Consider the following 26,808-nt stretch of genomic DNA (forward strand, 5'->3'; position numbering starts at 1 on the left):
TATCCACAGCGACTTACTAAAGTGCTTTGAAATTTCCAAATATTATTAAATGTCATGAAATGTATCTACGATTTGTTAAAAAACAATAAGATAAACCAAATATAAATTTATTAGAATTTTTCTCATCAGATTTTACTGAAATGTTAAGCAAATAAAATTTTGTTTTATTGGCAGAGAATTTTGCTTCTTTCAGAAAAGAATTTCCTAAAACTAGCAAAAGTAAAATAAAATAGAACAAAATAGTTTTGTTTGGAAATTTAAAAGAATTTGTTAAGAAACAATTATGTGTGGTTTGTTGTAAACTTGTTTTAAGAAATTGTAGACAATCTAGAGTCAAGATATACTTACTAGCTTAGAATAAATTTTTTGCAGTGTCTGTGTGTGTGTGTGTGTGTGTGTGTCTGAAAGAGAGAGAAAGAGAGAGAGAGTCTCACTAAAGGATGTTTTATGTTTTTATCTCTTTTCTTGTCTTGTTCTCTTCGTTCATCCTTGTCTGATAATTTAAATATTAAATATTATAATAATCTGAAAAAAAAACGTAAAATTTTAAGGTGAACCATTCTCTAACCTGTGTGTGTGTGTGTAGATGTGTGTGTGTGATTTCAAAGTGTGAGCTCTGGATTTAATAAAACACACAGCACTTCAGGAGAACCTACAGCGATGCGGCACACACTCCAGCTTCATTCTCTATCACACCTCCACATTTCCATCGTCCAATCAGAGACGAGTCCTGACATTTATTCTGTATGCTTTGAGCTGGGTGTGTCCTTGAATTTGTCCAATCAGTGATGGAGGTGGGCGAAGCCTGCTAGGACCAAGCTGGTCTTTATAAATGTGCTGGAAACCAGATGGTGGTTAAAGCTGAAGCTGACTGAAGGAGCAACAGGAAAGTTCTGAACTTTAGGCAGTAAATCCAAAGGTACTGTACTTGTTTTATTATTCATTTCTGAACTGACAGTAAAACTCTAAAATGTTTAAATTGAAACCCTGTTGTTAATGTTTAAGTTATAGAAAGGACAAGTGGTAGATCAGGACTAGAGGAACCCAGAGGAGATCAGAGACAGAAGATCATCTGCCATGAGAGAGGAGAACAGCTGTGGAGATTTTCCCAAAGGCGGAGTGATTCCCCGAGACGAGGACGAGGAACACCGCAATAATAAATGTCTCGTTGTCGTGGCCCGAAAACGACTGACAAGCCCTAAAAAGGAGCTCGGTGCCGATCTGCTGGCTGAAGATAAAACCGGAGCACCATCCATCCCTAAACGACCGAAAAAGAATTCTCCATCTCCTTCCTCGTCCTCGCTGGTGCCGTTGGTGAGCTCGGTGTCACCGCTTCCCGCTCAGCAGTTTGAGGATCTTCACTCTCAGAGGGTCATCGCTAACGTGAGGGAACGTCAGCGCACGCAGTCTCTGAACGATGCCTTCGCCTCGCTCAGGAAGATCATCCCCACGTTGCCGTCCGACAAACTGAGCAAAATCCAGATCCTCAAACTGGCCTCGCGCTACATCGACTTCCTCTACCAGGTGCTTCAGAGCGACGACGGACAGATGGACGCCAAGATGGCGAGCTGTAACTACCTGGCACACGAGAGACTGAGCTACGCCTTCTCTGTGTGGAGAATGGAGGGAGCCTGGTCCATGTCGGCCACTCACTAACTCACCAACATCACCTCGGCACCTCTGTGCAGCCAGACCACTCCGCTGGCTCTCATAGCTTTCATTAACGCTACAAGCTCTAAGCTCACCTTATTATCATAACCACGCCCCTCACCCTGACCACCTCATTACAAGTCCAGTGTTGAAAAAAGTTTTTCCTCATCTAATCTTGATCATTCTGTCTTCGTCTGACTCTACGGTCCACTTCCTGGTTCGGTCCTCTGACCAATCGAACGCAAGCTTAATGTAAATGTGTTTAGTTGTAATTAGCTCATTAGCGACGCCAATGCTAACCTAAAGGCCGTATTTTGTGCAAACGTCAATCAACGCTTGAGAACTTTGCAGAAGCAGAAGCAGATTTTCTCCTTGTGTTTACAACAAGGTGCATTCTGGGTATTCTGTAGATTACATCACAGAGACACAAACCTTACATGGAATTTCATGAATAAACTGAACTTTAAATCATCTACTCGAGGGATGCAACCACAAAAACAACAAAACTCAGCACTACAGGTGAGTCAGTGGTGTGTGTGTGTGTGTGTGTGTGTGTGTGACTGAGAGAGAGAGAAAGAGCAGGATGTGTCTTAGTGTTGTATAAATATTGTAGATAATTTAATTATCCTGTTCTCAAATTTATGATCTTCGTTTGTTCTTACATTCAGCAGTTTAAATTCCCAATTGTTGTTTAAATTTAAACTTTAGGTGATTTATTTTCTTTGCTTTTTAAATTTTCTTTGCTGAATACATAAAAAACACTGCAACATACCCACCACCCCACTGCTTATACATTCAGAATACCTGAATTATGTGAAAAATATGCAAATCACCATAAAACCTCACTGATTTATCCAAAAATGGATTGGGAGAGAAGTTAAGCATGTGTTTAATCACACATTAAACAATAAATATTCATCAAATCATTACAAAAAACAGAGAAATAGAGAGGAATATGATATATATATATATATATTTTTTTTTTTTTTTTTTTTTTTTTTTTCAGGGTATTTTTTTTAATATGCCAGTGTAGTGGTTAGTACTGTGGCCTTACACCTCCAGGGTCCGGGGTCGATTCCCGCCTCAGGGTCTGTGTGTGGATGAAGTTTATGTATGTTCTCCTTGAGCTTGGTGGGTTTCCTCCAGGTACTCCGGTTTCCTCCTACAGTCCAAAGACATGCAGATTAGACTAATTGGCCTTCCCAACTTGACCATAGTGTGTGTGTGTGTGTGTGTGTGTGTGTGTGTGGGTGGGTGTGTGCCCTGTAATGGACTGCCACCATGTGAACCCCACCTCGTTCCCTAAGTCTCCTGGGATAGGCTCCAGGCCCCCCGTGACCCTGTACAGTAAAAGTGTAATAGAGAATGAGTGAATGAAAAACCAATAAATTAGAAAATAAATAAATACATTTACACTATTATTAGGTTTCTTGTAAAATAATGTAGTTTGAAATTATTATTATTAACCTTAACTAACTAGAAACTAATTCCTGATAACAAACTTGGGAGGAGGGCGGGGGGGCATGTATTTATTTGTTTGTTTACTTACTGTATATATTTTGTGACAAAGATTAGGATAATTAATGCTTATAGAGAATACCAGCCACAGCAACTTGATAAGTGTCTGAAATTCATTATTATAATTTTGTTGTAGATTTCCCTGAAATAATCATCACCTAATTGCAAATTATTTTATTTCAGAAGTGGATATAATAAGTTTAAGTTAGACCAACCCTAATGATGCAGGAAATGCATACACATACACTACCGTTCAAAAGTTTGGGGTCACTTTCTAACTCCATAATGGTTCCTGATTTTTATTTCTTTCTACATTGTAAAGGAATGCTGAAGGCGTCCAAAAAATGCATTAATCTCCTTTGAACAGTTAATGGTGAGATGTTTCTGCTACTTCTGCTCTGTAAAGACTTCATAACGCCTCTAATCTGAGGGTCTGTTAATTGCTCATTTTTCAGGCTGATAACTCTAAATGAACTTCTGGTCTGGGGCAGAGGTAGGTTTTGGTCTCGCCCTCCTGGGACGGCCTTCATGAGAGACAGTTTCATTATGGTGCTCGACGGATTTTACAAATGCACTTGACACAATACTGTTCTTGCAAGAACTATTACAGAAAGGGCGACCTCTGTGTCTTAAAATAACAACTTACTCTTGTTGTTACGTAATGACCTAATTCCATATGTGTTATTTTATAGTTTGGAAATCCCCAGTATTGTTGTAGAATGTAGAAAATAAATCACTAAACAAAAACAAAGAAATTTGCAAGTGAGCCCAAACTTTTGAACGGTAATATATATATATACAGTATATATGTTTAAAAAGAGCACGAAATGTTTATAAAATAAATAAAGGAAATAAACTACGAAATAAATGTATTGGTTCAGATATATTTGTGTTTAATCAGACTGTTTAATACTGTATTGTATCATTTGTCTTTCTGTTTTTTTGTTGTTTTTTTAAAAGACAAAATGCTGCTGTGGAATTAATTTTAATTTAGCAAATTAATACAAAGAGATAAATATAACAAATAAACCAACAGAATCACGTTAAATTCATGTTAACCTCATAAAATCATTATTATTATTATTATTATTATTGAACTTTGGTTAGTTATACTTTATGAAATTCTTGGTGTCAAAAAATCAGAAATCTTACAATATTATATAGGTGATTATTTTCACAGTTAGTGAAATTACTTTTTATTTAAATGAGCATAGTAAATATGAAACTTTATAAATATATAATTGTTGCTTTAAGAATTGTAGAAGTTTTTAAATAATTTCATTTGTCGGTTTAAGAAGCAATAAAAAAATAGAATTTAATTTCTAACTTGCTTGCTTCTAACTAAACCAACATTTTAATTAACCTAATAAAGCAGCTGATTTAACACACACACACACACACACACACACACACGAACATACACTGCGGTGTAATCAAAGCCTGCGGGTGCAGACATGCAGGAACCTAATGATTGGAAACAGTTGTGGTGTGTGAAGAGAGGTGTGTGTGTGTGTGTGTGTGTGTGTGTGTGTGTGTGTGTGTGTGTGTGTGTTGAGTGTGTTTTCGCTGTTAAATTAGAAAAGCCATTTATTGGGTTTTTATAAATCTCATGTTCTATACAGAAACTACAGTGTGTGTGTGTGTGTGTGAGAGAGAGAGAGAGAGAGAGAGACATTACAGTGTGTGTGTGTGTGTGTGTGTGAGACACTACAGAGTGTGTGTGTGTGAGACACTACAGTGTGTATGTGTTAGGTGTGTGCGTGTGTTAGGTGAGAGTGTGATCTGAAATACCACACAGTGTATATGTGTTAGGTGTGTGTGAGACACTACAGAGTGTGTGTGTGTGTGTGTGTGTGTGTGTGTGTGTGTGTGAGACACTGCAGTGTGTATGTTTTAGCTGTGTGTGTGTGTGTGTGTGTGTGTGATCTGAGACATTTACATTTAGGCATGTGGTAGAAGCTCCAGAGCGACTTACAAAAGTGCTTTAAAGTTTCCGTCATTAGACCAGAACCCTACACTGGGTTACTAAGTTAATAAGTATAAGTTTCAGTCCAATTACTTTTGGGAAGGGTTTTTGAAGGGGAGGCGGTGGGGGGGGGGGGGGTCCAGTAGTCCAGTCTTGAAATAACAAGGGAGTGGAGTTGTAAAGAAGAAATCGACAAGAGCAAGTAAGCAACGTGTGGGGAAAATGACAGATGATCAGAGTTACCCCAAAATTGTGATTGATCTGATTGTTGTCTAGGGAGACCATAAGATCCTGATCTGGGGATGAGTAGCCGGGGGGGGAACAGCAGTTTAGTTTTACTCAGATTGAGCTTCAGCTGGTGAGCTGCCATCCAGGTTGAGATGTCTGCCAGACACAATGAGATCTGGGTGGAAACCTGAGTGTCTAAGGGAGGAAAATCCATGCGATAATATGTCCTTACACACCTTAGTGTGTGTGGATTCCCTCTTACCAAGATCCTGGGTATAACAGGAGAACAGAAGAGGACCATGTACTGATCCCTGTGGGACACAAGTGGAGAGACTGCATGGGGCCGATGTGGATCCCCGCTATGTCACCTCATATGACCTATCTTCTAGGTAAGAAACAAACCATTGCCATGTTGTGCCACAAATTCCAAGGCTTGTAAGAATAGACAAAAAAAATATTTGTGGTTCACTGCATCAATTGCAGCTGAGGGGTCCAGGAGGATAAGGACAAAGGACAGTTTAACCTCTCTAGCAGCATGGAGCTTCCCAGTGTCAGACAAAAGGGCAGTTTCTAGGTAATGTGCCACTACAGAGTGTATGTTAGGTGAGTATGTGCAATCTGAGACACTACAAGGTATGTTTTAGGTGAGTGTGTGTGATCTGCGACACTAAAAAGGTCCGGGGTAGCTCAGGGGTTAAGGCATTTGACTACAGTTTGGAAGGTCCCAGGTTCAAACCCCATGACCCCCAAGTTACCACTGTTGGGCCCTTGAGTGAGGTCCTGAACCCCCAACTCCTTAGATGTATAATGAGATAAAAATGTAAGTCGCCGTGGGTGTTGACCAAATGCCTAAATGTACAAGGGGAGAGTGTGTGTGATCTGAGAAACTGCAGCGTGTGTGTGTTAGGTGACTGTAACAGTGCTAGCCCTAACCTTCCTATGTCCTTCTCCATTATTAAGACAATAGATATCAACTCCATCAGGCCAAATGAACACCATTCCCTCAGATGCCCTTTAAGAGGCTTTAATGACGTGACTCAGTGGCACAGCCTACCTGAGGGTTATTATTTACTGAGGGACATCTTGTCTGTTGATATTGTCCATATGCAGTTAAAAAAATTATAATTATTTTACATTTACTGTTCAATCAAAAATTAATCAAAAAATAAAAAAGAAAGAAAGAATAAAATCAGGAAAGACCATAAAATGAGAAGGGGTGTACAAACTTTTGACTGGTAGTGTATATCCTGTTATTTATTTTTCTGAAGCGTTAACAGGAACTTTTCAGTTTTTACATTTTGTCTGTGTTTTGCAGTACCACGCAGTGATGCTTCACGCCATGGGTCAAGCCGTAAATGTTCTAATTTAGAAAGCCGTCTTCAGTTAGTTATCATGTTTTGAAGCAGCACTATGTTACATAACTCGGTGAGAGACAGACTAGCCAGGGTGATTTATGCGCGGTTATAAGGATACCGTTACCTCGACATGGTCTGCACTGATTCCTACCCGATGGGGCTGCCTCAATCACTCTTTAGTGCATGTGAAGATAGACAGACAGATACATAGATAGTCCATTTGAATCTCCAACTTGATCTCCAACTGAAAATGAACGCATATTCAAACACCGTTATCTTTTTCAACCTGAAAACCAAACACTGTTGCTTGTTGGTGTTTATCAAATGTAATGAATAGTTGTGCTTCACTCTAACAGTTGTCAGGCACGATGTCTGGGTAAGACCGAGACAGACCAAGAGGGAAGAGCAAGTTCACATCTGTTATTGCTGACATTAAACTGGAAAATACCGGTTTACCAGCCTGTTGTTCCTGTAGTTCACTCTCATGGAGTTCCATTTTTGTTTTGTGATGGATTAAATGTGCTTCATCCTCTCAAACAAACAAACAAACAAACAACAAAACGAAACAAAAAAACCCTGCAGAGTGTGTGTTAGGTGAGAGTGTGTGATCTTAAAAACTCTGTGGTGTGTGTAAAGTGCGTGTGTGAATGTATGAACTGTCCCTGGATCAGTCATGTGTATTCCTGTATTACACACATTCACACTGAGCTCATTCACCGTCAGTTCTTGTTTCTCCACCACTTTCACAACCTTCAGAGAGGAAGACCAATTAAATCATAGATGGGTTCTTTCTACTCCTCTTTTTACTCAAGCCAAATCAGTGAACAGGAACTGATAAACTTATAAGTCAATGTCTCTGTAACTGTAAAACTCCATAACTCACTCACCCCGTGTCTATAACACTATAGATTTTTTTATTCATGCAAATTCACATTTAATACAAACTTAAATAATTCTTTTGATTGTGTAAAGCTTGTGTAAAGGGGGGGGGGGGGGGGGGGGGGGGATTGAACCCTTAACCTTGGAGGTGCAGGCTGCATGCTGTCCTCCATAACTTAATAAATCTATAGATCAATCATTTAATTACTCCATAACTTTATAATTCTATAACTTGATAACTTAATAATTTGGTAACTTTGTAAATGTATACCTTTATACCTTTCTGACTTTAATTTCACATCTGCATAATTTTATACAAATTTAATTATTTCTAGAAGCAAATTCTTAAGATGATCATTTGTATTGCAATATGAATTTCCTTATTAGAAAAAACATAAATGCAGATAATCCATTTCAGCTGCCCAAAATATCACAAATATAAAAAAAAAAAAAAACACCAGAAAAATCACATAACTTTTGAATGCATGCCAAATGCAACGTTGGTATCATTGGTTGACTCTTTCAAAACCGCTTTTGCTGACTGAAAATCTTTTATGAAATTCGCAAACTGGCTTGGCTTGGCTTTCCAAGAAACGGAATGGTTTGTTCATTCGTATGCTGAAAATGCTTTGTATGTTTAGGTGTAAATTCAAACGGAAAAGCATTTATATGCAGAGGTTCCACTAACGGATATACTTTTTTGTTTTTAGGATATTTTCATATGTGAGAATTGATTTATAAATTTTACTGATTGTTTTTAAATCCCTACATGGGCTGGCTCCAGAGTACATCAGCTACATGATTAGTCCTGATACTTCACTCAGGCCTTTTCGGTCTGCTGACACAGTACTGCTAACCATGCCGTGGTCCTGATTAAACACAATGCATTCGCATTTACTGCGCTGACTGGCTTTCTGGTGAGAAACAGATGAATTGACTGCGGGATTAAATGAGTAGGGAAGCTCCTGTGCTCGCTGAAGTAATGGCCAGGGTTTCTGTTTTAGCTGCTGAATGCCTTTGTTCTGGAGCAATTTCTTTTTTTCCCCATTGCATTATTATTATTATTATTTTTTATTTCATTCATTTATTTTTTACTCAGTAGCAGTGTTGGGTGTATGGCGTTAAAAAGTTACACAGTAGTGTGTTAGAGTACTGGGATTACATTTTTGATGTAACGTGTAATCTAACGCGTTTGAGTCACCATTTAAGTACTCAGTTATTTAGTTACTTTTAAAAAAAAAATGTAATCCATCATAATCCATCATTCCGACAATTTATATAATTCGTGAGCCAGACAGCAGTCATTTCCAATCCGTTAGTGTGTGTGTGTGTGTGTGTGAAAGTCGTCCTAACCCAAAACTCGCGATGGATCACGATGAACCATACTTACGGCCACCGCGCGAAGATAGGGGTATTAGTAGGTAGGATAGTGGTATTAGTAGGTAAGAGAGGGGTATTAGTAGGTGAGAGAGGGGTATTAGTAGGTGAGGTAGGGGTATTAGTAGGTGAGATAGGGGTATTAGTGGGTGCGGTAGGGGTATTAGTGGGTGAGATAGGGGTATTATTAGGTGAGATGGGGGTATTAGTAGGTGAGATAGGGGTATTAGTAGGTGAGATAAGGGTATTAGTAGGTGAGATAGGGGTATTAGTAGGTGAGGTAGGGGTATTAGTAGGTGAGAGAGGGGTATTAGTAGGTGAGATAGGGGTATTAGTAGGTGAGATAGGGGTATTAGTGTATGAGATAGGGGTATTAAGAGGTGAGATAGGGGTATTTATAGGTGAGATAGGGGTATTTGTAGGTGAGATAGGGGTATTAGTAGGTGAGGTAGGGGTATTAGTGGGTGAGATGGGGTATTAGTAGGTGAGATGGGGTATTAGTAGGTGAGATAGGGGTATTAGTAGGTGAGATGGGGTATTAGTAGGTGAGATGGGGTATTAGTAGGTGAGACAGGGGTATTAGTAGGTGAGATAGGGGTATTTGTAGGTGAGAGAGGGGTATTAGTGTATGAGATAGGGGTATTAGTAGGTGAGAGAGGGGTATTAGTAGGTGAGATAAGGGTATTAGTAGGTGAGATAGGGGTATTAGTAGGTGAGATAGGGGTATTAGTGGGTGAGATAGGGGTATTAAGAGGTGAGATAGGGTATCAGTAGGTGAGATAGGGGTATTTATAGGTGAGATAGGGGTATTAGTAGGTGAGGTAGGGGTATTAGTAGGTGAGATAGGGGTTTTAGTGGGTGAGATGGGGTATTAGTAGGTGAGATGGGGTATTAGTAGGTGAGATGGACGTATTAGTAGGTGAGTTGGGGTATTAGTAGGTGAGATGGGGAATTAGTAGGTGAGATGGGGGTATTAGTAGGTGAGGTAGGGGTATTAGTAGGTGAGTGAGGGGTATTAGTAGGTGAGATAGGGGTATTAGTAGGTGAGATAGCGTTATTAAGAGGTGAGATAGGGTATCAGTAGGTGAGATAGGGGTATCAGTAGGTGAGATAGGGGTATTTATGGGTGAGATCGGGGTATTAGTAGGTGAGGTAGGGGTATTAGTGGGTGCGGTAGGGGTATTAGTGGGTGAGATAGGGGTATTAGTAGGTGAGATAGGGGTATTAGTAGGTGAGATAGGGGTATTAGTAGGTGAGATGGGGGTATTAGTGGGTGAGATAGGGGTATTAAGAGGTGAGATAGGGTATCAGTAGGTGAGATAGGGGTATTAGTGGGTGAGATAGGGGTATTAGTAGGTGAGATGGGGGTATTAGTAGGTGAGATAGGGGTATTTATAGGTGAGATCGGGGTATTAGTAGGTGAGGTAGGGGTATTAGTAGGTGAGATAGGGGTATTAGTGGGTGCGGTAGGGGTATTAGTAGGTGAGATGGGGGTATTAGTAGTTAACAGATTATGGGCTGAACTTCACTGAGTGATGATGGTAGAATAATTATAAAGGTCGTGACTAAAACAACATGCATGAGGAATCACAAAGGAGTTTTCATTTTCTGCAGTGGAAAAGTACTGAACTAGTTACTTTTATCAGAAAGTAACGCTGTAATGTAACTGATTACTTTATAAAGACAGTAATTTTGTAATGTAATTAGTTACTTTAAAAAGTAACATTCCTCAACACTGCTCAATATCGAATATAATTTTAAATGTAACGAAGTAAAATACTTTAAACAAAACATACTAAAGTAAAAGTACAATTACAGATTTTAAAACTTCTTGAAAAAGTAGAAGTACACAAAAAAAAAATAGTTAATTACAGTACCGTAAGTAAATGTCATTCATTACTTTCCACCTTTAGTAGGACAGAAGAAACACACAGACAGAGAGTTAAATGTCCCTTCTGTTTACCTTCTGGATCACTCGAGATGTCGCTGAGTGAGTCAGACTCTATTTACAGGTAGTTGGGTTAAGTTAGAGAGCTGTGAATAGAATAATAAGATTATTCTATGTGTCTCATCACTCTGCGTGGTATCTCTACCGTATGGTTGATCCATAACATTGCCATGATGCAAGCGAAGAGTGAAACCTGATCAGTCTGGGTGCTTTGGCATATGACAGTTATGAAGCTGGGAACAGAGAGCAGGGTCAGCCAGGATACAGCGCCCCCTGGAGCAGATAGGGTTAGGGGCCTTCTCAACTGGGTGGTGCTGGGGCTCAAACCCCTGACCTTCTGATCACTAACCCAGAGCTAAACTGTTTAATCCCAACTCTTTCATGTCTGTTCCATGGTTTTCACGTCATGTATCTACTCATGAATAAGACGGTGAACGCTTTCCATTATGTTTGTGTGTTTTGTTTTGTGTAACGCTGCTCTGTGTTGTAATGATAAGATTTAAATCCCTCTTCAGCTGGGGTTAAATCTCCAGCTTCAGCTTTTAAATGTGCACTAAAAAATAAACTGAATTGAAACTATCTTGATTTATTTGTAAATCAGTAATTCTAAAACTCTGTCACTCTGTAAGTCTAAACAAATGGTGATTATTGTAACTCATTAACTCAGTAATTAACTCTCTAATTTCAGCCAGATGGGATAAATGAAATTGCATGCACATAGCTTTTATAATAAAACATTATTATAAAAGCTTACAACAAGTAAACACAGATCCTGTAATATGTTCAGAAACGTTAGGAGGAGAAGCTCAGTGACGGCAGGAACAAATAATAAGACAAAACAAAACATTAACCCTGATTTCTACATGCTGAAAATGATTCTGAATAACTGTTATATGTGTGTGTGTGTGTGTGTGTGTATTTACTACAGAAAATAAAAGTCTCTATCTTTTTCTGTTTTCTTTCAGATTCCAAGAATTTCCAGTGTTTATCCCGTCAATGATCTGTGAGAGAAGACGAGCATAAGTTGAATAAGTTCGCTTCTCTACAGCAGAGTCTCTGGGATTCCAATTGCATTCTGATCAGTGTGTGTGTGTGTGTGTGTGTGTGTGTGTGTCTATTATACACTCTGCCTCTATCACACTGTTTACATAAAACTTCTGCTTATTGATTCATTAACATTTAACTTGTCGCTCAGTTAGCAGCTTTAACTCGCTTCTTCAGCAGTGTCGTATAAAAAAGATTTTTTTTCTTGCTATTTTATTTCTCTGATTTTCCATAAAATCACCTTCAGCCACTATTTTGAAGAGGAAGTGCATCACACTGGGGAAACGGAGCTCTGAACACTGAACTCTCTGGCTTGTGTGTTTTTTAATAATCCAAATATAAAGCTTGATCCTGATATTTCTGATCCTGATAAGTTACACTGCGATGATGTTTATTAAAAAGTGCTAGAAATAAAAACTGATCTGATTTAAAGTGAAACAGAGACGAGCTGAACGGACCGATCGCTCCGTGGTACTGACGTAAGGGTATTTTCTGTATGCTTTTAATGCAAAAAATGTAATAAATCAGTGAATTAATAATTAATTCCAGCTCTATGCACTTTCTCTGATCAGAGCGGTGTGTGAAACATGGGGTGTGTTTAATTATAAGCATCACACAGCCAGAGGCGACATTAAACCGTGTTTCCTTTAATTTACTTGGAGGTTTTGGTACTCTGTGTGTGTGTGTGTGTGTGTGTGTGTGTGTATCTACTCAGCTCATCTCTGTCCGCCCACCCCATGATTACTCCACCCCTTTAAAACCCCACCCCTTCATAAGCCCACCCCCTCCTTTAGCTTAAATCTAAAGATGTAATTTAGCCGCTCAGACCTGAAGCTTATTCCTGTTTTCTGCTGCGTCTCCAGCAGATCCGAGAACCAGAAGAAACATCTCAGCCTTGCTGGAGTTTGTTTCTCCACCATGCAGCGTTGCGTCCTCTCTGAGCTCCATCACATCATGAGTTAATGTTCGCTATCAGCAGATCAACAGCAGGAGTGTGTAGGTGGTCAAAACGTTGTGGCGAAGACGATTTAACAACGTTACGTACACAGATAAGCCATACCATTAATGAAATATTCAGTTATTTGTCTGAAATACAGCAGAATAAAATGATTTTTTCACATGTCCCAGTTGGGAAGCTGGGGTCAAAAGCCAGGGACAGTCAGGATACAGCGCCCCCTGGAGCAGACAGGGTTAAGAGCCTTGTTAAAGGGCTCCACAGGGGCAACGTGCTGGTGCTTGGACCATCCGATCAGTAACCCAGTAACCGACTGAACATTGACACAACACTGATGATCAGTTAGAACCCAGTGAGTGGTGACAGGATCACAGGTACCCGAGGCTCACCCATGCCCACAGGGACCAAAGGCCCGCCCATCCGGTCCGATCCCACAGAAACGCACAAGTCAACGCTTGCTGCGACAGAAAGGCACCAGAACATCCAGTCCAACATGCACGGACTAAAGAACGTCCCCACTGACGCACTTCTGCTTCACCTCCTGCTGCTGCTGCCATCACTAGCTCGGGTTTTACTGTGTTTGGAAGACACGATGCTCGTGTGAGTGCCTTGTGTACAATAAAAGTGTGTGTGTGTGTGTGTGTGTGTGTGAGAGAGAGAGAGGCCGTAGTGTTCGTCTGGTTCTCCTGTCAGGATTTCTGAACTCTGTTGTCGGTTGTTTTCGTGTCCTCAGTTGTGTCTGCTGTGTGAAGAACGTCACAACTTCATTACATCTTAGAGACAGCGGGTTCTCCCGTCGGGGTTCTCCAGCACAACAATAAACTTAACACAATTCTATCTAAATGTTCTTATCTGATTTAGTACAAAGCTCTTTTTTATCAAATAAAATGTATTAAAGCTGATTAAAAAGATTTTTCTTTACTGAGTTTTGTCTGAAAGTCTAACATTATTATACACATTAATGTTCATTACACACTCATTAATAAACTGCACACACACATTCCAGTTCTACATCTTATGTAAATGTACTGCTTCTAATAATTATTATTTTTATATATATCATTTATATATAATATTTATTTCTTATAATATTTCATTAGAAAAGTTCGGTAATGATGATGTTTAATGATAATTACAGACAGAAACAGCTTCAGTAAAACAAAATGCTTTATTTTATTAAGAAGAAATAGAAAGTACAAAATAGAGATTCTTTTTATACACAGGAATAAAAAATGAGAAGGAAATTAATAAAATCATTAAAGATGTGTTAGTGACAGATAAAGGCACACAGGAGTGAGTTTTGGTCTTTTGGTGATATTTACATTAAGGCCTTCGAATAAAAAATTACAAGACAGGAATAAAAAGAGAATTAAGACGTTAGTGGCTCGTCTTTAGTCCTTTACAGGCGTCATAAAACTGAAAACACGGCTGTCCGTTTCCTCCACAAACTTAGTACACACACACACACCCCCCCACACACACACACTACAGCACAGGAATGTAGAAGTTCACTTCCTTCAAAATTAAAACTACACATGAGCTGTTTATCTGTGACACTAAAACTCTGGATTAATCTGTAACTGGTCCTCAAAGTCAAAATTAGTTTTAATAAAAGACAAACGTAAAAGTGGACGTGATTAAGCTCACTGGGACGCGTGTGTTACACTGAAATCAGAAGTGATGAAGTGCTGGTTCTCCTGGGTGCTAATATACACCCAGAGTCGTCACATGACACAGACACCCATACACACACACACACACACACACACACACACACACTCACTCGCAGCTGAACAGTGGTTTGTTACGCAGCAGAAACCCAGTGGTGAGGAGGACGAGGCAGAGACACAGGTTTCACACCAGATCAGAGACACATTAAAACACTTCATGTTTCAGGAATCTTTAAGTTTTAAAGCATCTAAACTCACAAACACACTCGACCCTAAGGACACGCGCATATGTGATGGCGGCCTCACGTATCCTGCGTTCCTTTAGTGCGTAGCTCTTTCACGTCCTCAGAAATAAACAACTTTCCAACAGGATGCAATATGCATATGACCAGTAGGGGCAGTGTAGTCAGCAGGCAGGGCAAAAGTGGCAGGAAGTCCACAGTTACCACCAACCAACCCAAAGCCCCCCAACGGGCCTCCGCTCCCCCCCCCCCAGCCCCCCATGTACTGATGTTTATTTAATTCATGCATGTTGCGCGGTGCGCCCCCTACTGGAGCCCTCTGGTAATGAGCGTGTTATAAGGCCAGATGGATATTTCCGCTCTAAAACACACAGAGTCGCCAAACCCTCGAGGACGTGTGTGATTCCTCCTGCAGAGAAAACCTTTAAATCCTTGAGATCATTAGTGGTTTCAGCATTTTTTTTATCACTGCAATAAAATACACAAATCTTTTGGTCTGAGTCGTTCGGTCGTCTAAAACACTCGCTGTCTCACAGTGCAGAGGATGTGTGTGGACATGGCGGAACGTATTTACCGTTATGGGTTAACGTGTCTACACTTCACGTTTCACACGCTAGTCATGTGCTCTGATGCGTCACTGAGGGGGCGTGGCCTGAGTCTCCGGTCTACAGTACTACAGAAGAACATTAAAAGCCGAATGCAGAGACAGGACCAAAGCGCAGTTTCTGCACATCACTAAAATAGAGACTTTATGTGGAACAGGAAATGACATAGGCTGCACTTCCTGTTTCTCTATTTCCTGTAACAGGAGTGTAAACACACGTGTGTGATTTCTACATAACGTTCTAACGTGCTCAGTGATTACAACATGTTGTTATAACAGTCTCTGTGTGTGTGTGTGTGTGTGTGTGTGTGTGTGTGTGATAAATGTTACTGTACATAACTTTTCCCAGAGTTTGGAGATAAACTTCACATTATGGAATGCACAGTGCAAACTGAGGGCGAGGAATAAACACGAGCTCCTTCTTTACCTTCTTTAGTGGTTAATGTTAAAGGAAGTGACATCATCAAGAGGGAGGAATCCGTCCGAACAGTTCAACAATGAAAAGAAAAAAGTTTTAGAAGAGTCTTTTGTCTTTTTCTCCTTAAATCCTGCGTTTTTTATCAGAAATGTTCCTTAAAAACACGTGATGAGGACGTGACAAAAAGAGTAAAAAGATGGGAGACTCGTTAAGGCTCGTCCTTCACCTGACAGAACCGGATGGAGGGAAAGTTCTGGAATCCACATGGTCCAAAGCACTTAGTCGCACGGGAGTAAACAGGAAGTGACATCACCACGGCCCCTCCCACTGAAGGCACCGCTGGTCAGCAAAAAGGCAGCGAGAGAGGTTTAAACTCCCTCGCAGTCATGTGACGTAGAGCTGCACCGTGATTGGGCAGGTACTCAGGAAGGGGGCGGGGTTTACATGGAGTCCTCGTCCTCCATCGGTTCATCAGAGACTCTGAAAGTGATAAAAATACAAAAAACTAGATACTGCTCAGAGTGCACTAAATACCCACAATGCACCTCTTTAACTCTCTGATTTGTGTGTAAGGGGTTTAAACTAAGTATACACACCCCTGTTGCGTAACCTACAGCTGATGTGAAATTGCATCAAAACAACTAAAGTGAAAAACATATAGAATTTTTTTCATTTAAAAAATAAAATGTAAAGGAGTATGAGTATGTACACCCTTTTATGATGGGTCATGTGACAGATTTATCCTGAGCGCAATCACTTCAGACTCATGTTCAGGAGTAATTATCCTCCACCTGCCACCAATCAAGTGTTTCTGATTAAAGCCAAATAAAGATCAGCTGTTTCTGTAGGAGTTTAACATCATGGATTTATTTAAAAAGCACCTAGAGGATCTCAGTGTGTGTGAGTGTGTGTGTGTGTGTGTGTGTGTGTGTGTGTGTGTGTGTGTGTATGGGGGGGGGGGGGTTATGTCCTATATGCTAGATGTTCCATGGAACACCCTGAAGACCATCATGAACAAGTAAAGAGGTTCAGCGTAACGTTATAAAGTGTAGATGAAGTCTAATCTTCACCTCTTGACATTATTCAGGACTCCGACCGACAGCGAGGCGAGAGCTTTCACAGCTGCAGTTTCCTCGCTGTCTCCATTCTGAGCACCAGCATACGATGAACACACTGAGAGCATCGTCTCCCTGACACACGGCCAGTACTCGCCTAAATGTGTGTGGGGGGGATAAGACAGACAAAAAGTTAATAAATGTTTTATTAATTTATAGAAGACACACTTCTTTTAGTTTTAACTGTAAAAACAAATCATATCCAAAAAAGAGAGCTAGAGAGAAAGAACAGGGTGGCAGACAGAGAGACAGACTGAAAGAGACAGACTGAAAGAGACAGACTGACTCTGTATGTGCAGGACTTTCTGAAGTGACTGCACAGCGTTAGCGTTGGGTTTCTGATTCAGCACTTCCTCTGGTAAAGGATCCTGAGAGAGAGAGAGAGAGACGGGTGAGTTACTGTGCTACATTAGATTAATATCTATATTAGTGACTGTGTGTGAACGAGTGTGTGAGTGTGTGTGTGTGTGTGTGTGTGTGTGTGTGTGTGTAAGAGATAACACTGAGCTAAAGTGATGTTATACTCTTTTGAGTTATATCTGCTCTTTAGGGATTATGAGTGGGTTAAAGGTTATAAGGAGTTATAACATATTTCGAGCAATTATAAGAGCTATCAAAGGGTTATAACAGGTACTGAGGGGTTTTAACAGGTACTGAGGGGTTTTAACAGGTACTGAGGGGTTATAACAGATACTGAGGGGTTATAACAGGTACTGAGGGGTTATAACAGGTACTGGGGGGTTATAACAGGTACTGGGGGGTTATAACAGGTAATGAGGGGTTATAACAGGTACCGGGGGGTTATAACAGGTACCGGGGGGTTATAACAGGTACCGAAGGGTTATAACAGGTACCGAAGGGTTATAACAGGTACCGAGGGGTTATAACAGGTACCGAAGGGTTATAACAGGTACCGAAGGGTTATAACAGGTACCGAGGGGTTATAACAGGTACCGAGGGGTTATAACAGGTACCGAGGGGTTATAACAGGTACCGAGGGGTTATAACTGGTACCGAGGGGATATAACAGGTACCGAGGGGTTATAACAGGTACCGAGGGGTTATAATAGGTACCGAGGGGTTATAACAGGTACCGAGGGTTTATAACTGGTACCGAGGGGATATAACAGGTACCGAGGGGTTATAACAGGTACTGAGGGGTTATAACAGGTACTGGGGGGTTATAACAGGTACTGGGGGGTTATAACAGGTACTGAGGGGTTATAACAGGTACCGGGGGGTTATAACAGGTACCGAAGGGTTATAACAGGTACCGAAGGGTTATAACAGGTACCGAGGGATTATAACAGGTACCGAGGGATTATAACAGGTACCGAGGGGTTATAACAGGTACCGAGGGGTTATAACAGGTACCGAGGGGTTATAACTGGTACCGAGGGGATATAACAGGTACCGAGGGGTTATAACAGGTACCGAGGGGTTATAACAGGTACCGAGGGTTTATAACAGGTACCGAGGGGTTATAACATGTACTGAGGGGTTATAACAGGTACTGAGGGGTTATAACAGGTACTGAGGGGTTATAACTGATAATAACAGGTGTGTAGGTTTGTGACTGACCTCCAGCCCGAGCAGCGCACTAACACACGACTCTGATGCATCACAGATGGCTGTGAGGTCATGGCCCCCCTCCAGGGCCAAAACCACACGCCCTCCTGCTAACTTCATCAACAGCTTGGTCAGGAACCCAAAACCTGCACAAACACACACACACAAATATTACATTTACAGAAAGAATAACCATCAAAATAAATTTATTAGAGTTGACTGTATGTGTGTGTGTGTGTGTGTGTATATATATGTGATGATGATGATGATGATCATACACTTGGCGGTGACTCTGTATCCCCCTAACGGAGCCGAGTGTCCCTCTGCAGCATCAAAGCCCGCTGAAACAAGCACCACATCCGGGGAAAAATCCTCAGCGATGGGCATCACTACAGTCCTACACACACACACACACACACACACACACACACACACACATACACACAGTGAAACACCGTTTATAAAAAATGCAACAGGAAGCTAACAGAAAGTCATTTCTTCTGCACACAGGTTCTGACTTTCTCCATCTGTCAGTCTCCATCTTTCTCTCTGTCTCCTTATATCTGTCTTCTTTCTCTCACGAAACAGACATTCTCTCTCTTTCTCTCAGTCTGTCTCTCTCTCTCCTGTCGACGCATCACTCAGTTAGTTCAAAGCCCCAGCGGCGTCTGGTTCTCGTTTGGAGCTTGTCATTCGTCTCACGTCACTGACAGCCCGCCATCTGGGAGCCATTTACCTTAATTACCCACAATCCTCCACTTCACCACCCTGCCCTCACTGTGGCAACCAGCCTGCCTCCTTCCAGACCAATAAAATTACCCACGCTCCCCTGCAAGGAAAAGATGGAGTTCGACTGGAGCACAGAGTAAAAAAGACAGTGAAAGAGAGAGACACAGAGAGAGAGAGGGAAGGAGAGAGAGACACAGAGAGAGAGGGAAGGAGAGAGAGAGAAAGGAAATTATGCAGAGAGAGTGAATATGGGTGAGAGAGCACCAGTTAAAGCTGGGTGAGAGACAGACAGGAAGTAAACAGTGAATAGTGGCAGTGAGACAGTGAGACCTGTCTGTCTGCATTGGGGGGGTCTCCTAGGGGGTTAATGGCCCACCCAGCGAGCATGCGGTCGGTTTGGTCTCCTGGATCTCAGCCAACAAACTTTTCACAAGCTTTTCATCAAAATACTAAAAACCTTTATTAAGATCCTGGTGTGGTGGCAAGTCAGTGACGTGTGTGTGTGTGTGTGTGTGTGTGTGTGTGTGTGTGTGTGTGTAAGTGGCAGCACAGGAGGTTTCACTCTCACACACCAGAATAAAGCTGGAAGTGATTTGCGCTCGGAGCGTTAGCGACTGCCGCGTCTCCGACATCCAGCTGAGTTCAAAACCTTCAGGACATGATCGATTTCTCTGAACCGCGAAACTCCGCCCCCAGAACACAAACCACTTCCTGCTCAGGTTTTTACTCCAACTTCAGCAACACATAACTTTTGTTTTTGATTATAAACCTATAGATATATGTTCCAGTTTAGTTAGCTGATGCTCCACCGCTGCTCTACTTTGTGCTAAAGAGCTATGGAGGCGTGTGATTGGCCGGTGTGTCTGACTGACACCTCACACTGCTGGGAAGGCGGAAAGTCAACTTATAATTAAAATAACACATCATATATGTGTGTTAGTAATCTGATCATGTCTCACACTTGTCACCACACACACACACACACACACACACAGTTCTTTCTCACCTGAATGCTGCAAGATACTCAGGGTCGCCCATCGGAGGATCGAGACCCCCAGTAAACGCCACGTTCACGTTAAAGCCTTCACCTGCACCAGAGCCCACCTGAGAGACAGACAGGTCATGTGACCTTAGTGAGCTGCATCGTAGGTGTAACACTGCAGTTTAAACATCAGCTCTTTAGTAGAGTGACTCACCCTCACACACACACACACACACACACACTCACCCTTACACACACACACACACACACCCTTACACACACACACACACACACCCTAACACACACACACACACACACACACCCACACACACACACACACACACACACACACACACACACACACACACCCTTACACACACACACACACACACACACACACACACACACACACACACCCTCACACACACACACACACACCCACACACACACACACACACCCTCACACACACACTCACACACACACTCACACACACACACACCCTCACACACTCTCACACACATACACACACACATACACACACACCGTCACACACACACACACACCCACACATACACACACACCCTCACACCCTTCCACTCACACACACCCTCACACACACACTCACCTCCGCTGGTCCTCCACTACCAGGGAAGAAGTTGCCGTTGTCATAGCGATGCAGTGAGATGTACAGCACACTGGGGTCCGAGTAGAAAATCTCCTGAGTGCCGTTTCCATGGTGAACATCCTGTATGATGTAATCAAAGAGATTGTGACATCATACAATTATTATTACTATTGTTAATATTGTTACGCAAGTTATCTGTGTGCATTATCGAGTTTCAAAAGGTTTTTCCCTCTAATTTGCATGTTTAATGAGATGAACTGTAGGTTGTAATTTGCATATTTATATTGACCACGCCCACCTTTACATTACAAACTTACATAGAACAGGTCACATCTCTCTCTCTCTCCCACACACACACACACACAGAGTAAATTACTTAAACTGTAAATGTGAGTTAAAGTGAATTCTCACCCAATCAACAATCAGGATTTTATTAACGTTCAACTTCTGCTGGAGCTGTTTAGCCGCGACAGCCACCGAGTTAAAGTAACAAAAACCCCTGAGAGACAGAGAGACAGTGAGGGATATTTTATTTTATATCATGCAAAAATTCATAAATCTTTACACACACACACACACACACACACACACACACACTTACATTGGGTTTGATGGGTCAGCGTGGTGTCCTGGTGGTCTGACTACAGCAAAACCATTCTGCAAGATGAAAAAATAAGTGTTACTGGAGTGAGTGTGTTTGTGTTTGTGTTTGTGTGTGTGTGTGTGTGTGTTTGTGTAGTGTCACACCTTCAGCTCTCCCTTGGCCACTCTGAAAGTGAGTTCTGTGACGCTGCCTGCAGCCGTGCGTGATGCTGTGGAGGTGTGCATCTCATTCCAGATGGTGTCATTGTCAACCTATAAACACACACACGTCTCACACTCCAACTCTAAATTTATGACTGCAAATATAATCACAGTATTACACTCCGCACCTCGGCAGAGATTTCTAATCCCTTATGATCTTCTCTGTTCCTTTTCCTCTTATTAATAAAATCAGAAAGCTTTCATGTTGATCATGATCAATAAATTAACAATGCAATCCTGATCAGTGTGACAGAGTTCAGGGTCAAACTGAGATTACAGCCTGGAAGGAAAGAAAAGCTACAGAAAAGCTCTCAGTGCTGCAAGATCAGCGTCTCTCTACAGTCTCTTAGAAAGTAACAAAAATAATCCTAGGCTCTTATTTAATACTGTAGCACAATTAACCAGTAATAAGAACATTACAGAAACCCTCACATCAATAGCATACAGTGGGGACGACATCATGGACTTTTTCAATAACTAAATTATAAACATACCTCTTCACTCAGCAATAGTTATGTTCGTAAACCTTTTAAACTAGTAGTTATTAAACTCCTGTGAATAAACCAGTTCCTCATGAGGTCTCGGGAAGTTTTCCTCGCGCTTTAAAGCAGTATGAAAATAGAACACAACCGAACTAAACCATCTGAAATACAGGATCTCATTTTTGTGTGATTAAGCTCTAGAGAATTTGTATCTTTGCAGTATTTTAAGTTTTATAAACAGTTTGTGTTTGAGTCACGCCAGAGATGAACAGAAGAGAAATGTGTGTATCATCTGCACAGCTCTGAGAAAAATAAAGAGAGATGCTATAAATTATAAATAGTAACGGGTAAAGAGCTGATCCATACGGAGGACCTGGAGTTCTGTTCTGAAAAGCACCTAGTGACACACAACGTGCATGTTAATGTCTGTGTGTGTGTGTGTGTGTGTGTGTGTGTACATGTTTAAGTACAGCAGCTTAGCGTGCCTTCAGACATCACTGTGTGAATTTGGAGACAGGACGAGGAAGCACACGAACTAAACTAAGATCAACACTAATAGATTCATCCTCATGCTCATTATCAGAGTCGGAAAATCTTTAATATTTATCAGTAAAATCCGTCTGTGTGTTTGATTGGGGCGGGGGCGGGGGTGGTATAATGGGGCATTAATCAGACCTGCACATGTTAGTGATTGATTACATTAAACTAAGTTTCCACTCATGAGAGCGGAGGAGGACGTGGACGGTGGATGAGGTTATGCATTCCTCCACTGTTTGCTGCTCCTCTTCCTTTCCCCCCCACCTCCCCCTTCCTCCCATCCACCCCTCCTGCTACACCCCACCCACCTCCCCCCACTCTGTGGTTTGGCCCGGGATCTGTGTTCAGGAGGTGGAATGTCTTTTATCCTTCAGGCTCCACATTGTTCCAATCACTTCAGCGGAACGAAAGCTGAAACTGATCACTATTCTGGAGGAGTGTGTGTGTGTGTGTGTGTGTGTGTGTGTGTGTGTGTGTGTGTGTGTGCAACGCAAGTCGTGTTAATGATTAAACATTCAAAGCCGTAGCAGATTCCACATTGTCAGTGCATGTATTTGTGTGTGTGTGTGTGTGTGTGTGTGTGCGCTGCAGATGAAAGTTTCTGCTGATCACCAAAAATTTGGATCAAACAGTACTTCTAAATTCAGCTCAGATGTGTGTGTATGTGTGTGTGCGTGTGTGCATGTGTGTATATACTTACCCCCACTCCTCCACATGGCAGCATGACGAACATCCTCTGAGACAAAATGCCTGTTGGTCAGAGATAAGCGTGAATAAAGGACGATAGACACAAAGTGAAACATTTACGTTAGGAGCATAACACGACGTCATCGTCTAAATCCGATGATTCTAAATCTCAAACCTGAAACATTATTTCCAAACTACAAAAATAAGGACCTTCTAATCCCTTTGTCTGATACACTACCTCACCCCCTAATCCCTCTGTTTGATACACTACCTCACCACTTAATCCCTCTGTCTAAAACACTACCTTACCCTGTACCACGTCTGTCTGATACACTACCTCACCCCCTAATCCCTCTTTCAGATCCACTACCTCACTCCCTAACCCTGTCTGATACACTACCTCACCCCCTAATCCCTCTTTCAGATCCACTACATCACCCCCTAATTCCTCTTTCAGATCCACTACCTCACCCCCTAACCCTGTCTGATACACTACCTCACCCCCTAATCCCTCTTTCAGATCCACTACCTCACCCCCTAATCCCTCTGTCTGATACATTTTCTCACCCTCTAATCCCTCTGTTTGATAGTGTCTCACCTCCAATCCCTCTCCTTAATACACAACCTCACCCCTAACCCTAACCTTCTGTTTGATACACTACCTCACCCCCTAATCCCTTTGTCTGATACACTACCTCACCCCCTAATCCCTCTGTCTGATACTGTCACCCCCTAATCCCTCTGTTTGATACACTACCTCACCCCCTAACCCTGTCTGATACACTACCTCACCCCCTAATCCCTCTGTCTGATACTGTGTCACCCCCTAATCCTTCTTTCAGATCCTTTACCTCACCCCCTAATCCCTCTTTCAGATCCACTACCTCACGCCCTAACCGTCTGAAACACTACCTCACCCCCTAATCCCTCTTTCTGATCCACTACCTCACCCCTAACACTCTGCCTGATACACTACCTCACCCTCTAACCCATCTGTCTGATACACTACCTCACCCCCTAATTCTTCTTTCTGATACACTACCTCAATCCCCTAACCCTGTGCTTCAATCGTCAATCTCACCCACTAACCCGCCTCTCTAATACACAATCTCACCCCCTGATCCCTCTGTTTGATACACTACTTTACCCCCTAAATCCTCAGGCTAATACACTACTTTACCCCCTAACCCCTCTGTCTGATACATGCCCTCACCCCCTAACCCCTCTGTCTGATACATGCCCTCACCCCCTAACCCCTCTGTCTGATACATGCCCTCACCCCCTAACCCCCTGTCTGATAAAGTGCCTCACCTATAAATTCTCTTCACTTCTCACCCACTAACCCGTTTTCTTGTTGTGTTTGTTGCCGCTCGGCTACATCCTGAGAAATCATGGCATCTCCTTTCACTGCTATGCAGATGACAGTCAAATTTATCTCCCTTTAAAACAGAAGGAAGGCTACTCTGTCAAGGTGCTGTCAACATGTCTAGATGACATAAAGGCATGGTTAGCCCAAACTTTTTAAAATATTAATGATAAAAAGACAGAGGTTTTGGTTTTTGGTCCTGGTGCCAGGGGTAGAGTGCCACCTCTGGAGTTAGGAGGTTTGGAGCAGTATGTTAAACCCACAGTGTCGAATTTGGGTGTTATTTTTCACCATGGTCTTAAATTTAATAAACAGATTAGTGCTGTGGTTCGGTCCAGTTTCTTTCAGTTAAGGAAACTGGCAAAACTTGAACCTGTTTTGTCCTTTAGGCTTTTCGAAATAGCCATCCACGCCTTCATCACCACTCGCATTGATTATTGTAATGCTCTGTATCTTGGGGTTTCTCAGGCAGCATTACATCGGCTACAGCTGATCCAAAACTCTGCTGCTCGACTATTAATGTTTAAGCGTAAATGAGAACATATCTCTCCAGTTCTAGCTTCTCTTCATTGGCTCCTGGTACAGTACCAAATTAATAAAAAAATTCTCTTGGTCACGTTTAAATGTTTACATGGCCTCGCCCCTCCCTACCTCTCGGATCTGCTCCAGCCCTATGCCCCACCCCCGTCTCTCAGATCATCAGATAAACGTTGATGGTACCCAAGACCAAATGCAAGCTCAGGGGTGATCGGGCGTTCTCTGTGGCGGCACCCAAATTGTGGAATGATTTACCCTTGACCATTCGTGAGGCCACAACACTGAGGGTGTTTAAGTCCCATCTTAAAACTCACATGTTTTCCCTGGCATTTAAATCAACATGAGATGTTGATTTTACACAATTATTTTGATTAGATATGTGTGTGATGTGATTTAAATTATGTTCCTTTTTATATTATTTTACAAAAGTTTGTTTATTTTTATTATTATTTATTAAATTACTTTATTATTTATGTGAAGCACTTTGGGGCTTTCTTGTTGTTAAAGTGCTATACAAATAAAGTTGAGTTGATTTGAGACTTCTGTGTGTGCTATACCCATGTGTGTGTGTGTATGAGCTCATTACCAGTAAGGTTGCGGTTGTCTAGTTTGAGGCGGTTCAGAGGGTTTGTGCCATACAGGAGAACATGACGCTCTGTATGAACTGACTGTAACTCCTCCAGGGTCGCTTTACGACCACGGATACTCTACACATGCAGACATGCACAAAGGCACATGGACGCAAACACACACACACACACACACACACACACACACACATGAGATTCAGAAACAGTGAACCTGTGGTAAGTGCATTGTAAAACAACAAAGCAAAAAAAAAAAAAAAGGATAATTAAATAGTATATAACTATATATTACACATCATGAAGAATTATAGATCAGCCGTGTGTAGTAGTGGACTTTAACATGTGGTAGAATAGAACAGGGGTAACAGCAGGATGTATTAAAGGACAGTGTGATATAGAGATAACAGTGGTATGTAATAAAAAAATAGTGAGCTTTTTAAACAAAAACAAGACGCCAAGAAGAAAAGTATTTTAGAAGAAAGAAAAGGAGGACAAGCAACCAAGTATTGTTAAGGGCAACGGAAGAGACGAGGGAGATCAAAAACAGAAGGTGGTGCTAATGCCACATTGTGTATGACAACCGCTGGTAAACACCCTAAGTTGAAGAAGAAGAAGAAAAGGAAGATTGTCGAGCATGTACTGGGGAGAGTAGAAAGCAGTTTAAAGAAGAATTTTTGAGAGTAACTGTGGACAGCGGGGTGTAAATGTGAGCAATGGGGTGTAACTGTGGGCAGAAGAGTGTAACTGTGGGCAGGAGGAGGGGGTAACTGTGGGCAGAAGAGTGTAACTGGGAAGGAGGAGGGGGTAACTGGGCAGAAGAGTGTAACTGTGGGCAGTAGGATAGGGTAACTATTGGGCAGGAGGAGGAGTTAACTGTTAGGCAGAAGGAGGGGGTAACTGTGGGAAGAAGGAGGGGGTAACTGGGCAGAAGGA

At 41.7% G+C, this 26,808-nt stretch overlaps 2 protein-coding genes across 3 annotated transcripts in view; one reads left to right on the forward strand and one right to left on the reverse strand.

Annotated features, from left to right (window-relative positions):
- The first annotated feature begins 867 nt into the window (after window positions 1-867).
- On the forward strand, window positions 868-13,831 carry twist3. Its single transcript, XM_053482030.1, has 3 exons — window positions 868-919; window positions 1,006-2,169; window positions 11,887-13,831. The coding sequence occupies exon 2, from the start codon at window positions 1,078-1,080 to the stop codon at window positions 1,654-1,656; it is 579 nt and encodes a 192-aa protein (XP_053338005.1). The 5' UTR covers window positions 868-919; window positions 1,006-1,077; the 3' UTR covers window positions 1,657-2,169; window positions 11,887-13,831.
- Window positions 13,832-14,069: 238 nt separating this feature from the next.
- Window positions 14,070-26,808, reverse strand: part of hdac7a (histone deacetylase 7a) — a 60,616-nt gene continuing 47,877 nt past the window's right edge. For both annotated transcript variants that reach the window (XM_053482016.1, XM_053482017.1), the window contains exons 15-26: window positions 25,875-25,995; window positions 23,399-23,448; window positions 21,623-21,730; window positions 21,477-21,532; window positions 21,287-21,374; window positions 20,876-20,995; window positions 20,274-20,371; window positions 18,817-18,935; window positions 18,551-18,684; window positions 17,256-17,337; window positions 16,925-17,066; window positions 14,070-16,334 (exon numbers count right to left, since the gene is read on the reverse strand). In XM_053482016.1, the coding sequence (XP_053337991.1) occupies window positions 16,295-16,334; window positions 16,925-17,066; window positions 17,256-17,337; window positions 18,551-18,684; window positions 18,817-18,935; window positions 20,274-20,371; window positions 20,876-20,995; window positions 21,287-21,374; window positions 21,477-21,532; window positions 21,623-21,730; window positions 23,399-23,448; window positions 25,875-25,995 (1,158 nt within the window). In that variant the 3' untranslated portion in view covers window positions 14,070-16,294. The remainder of the gene's footprint in view (window positions 16,335-16,924; window positions 17,067-17,255; window positions 17,338-18,550; window positions 18,685-18,816; window positions 18,936-20,273; window positions 20,372-20,875; window positions 20,996-21,286; window positions 21,375-21,476; window positions 21,533-21,622; window positions 21,731-23,398; window positions 23,449-25,874; window positions 25,996-26,808) is intronic.

The sequence above is a fragment of the Clarias gariepinus genome, chromosome 22 (genome assembly GCF_024256425.1).
Source record: "Clarias gariepinus isolate MV-2021 ecotype Netherlands chromosome 22, CGAR_prim_01v2, whole genome shotgun sequence".
In the NCBI taxonomy this organism is placed as follows: domain Eukaryota; kingdom Metazoa; phylum Chordata; class Actinopteri; order Siluriformes; family Clariidae; genus Clarias; species Clarias gariepinus.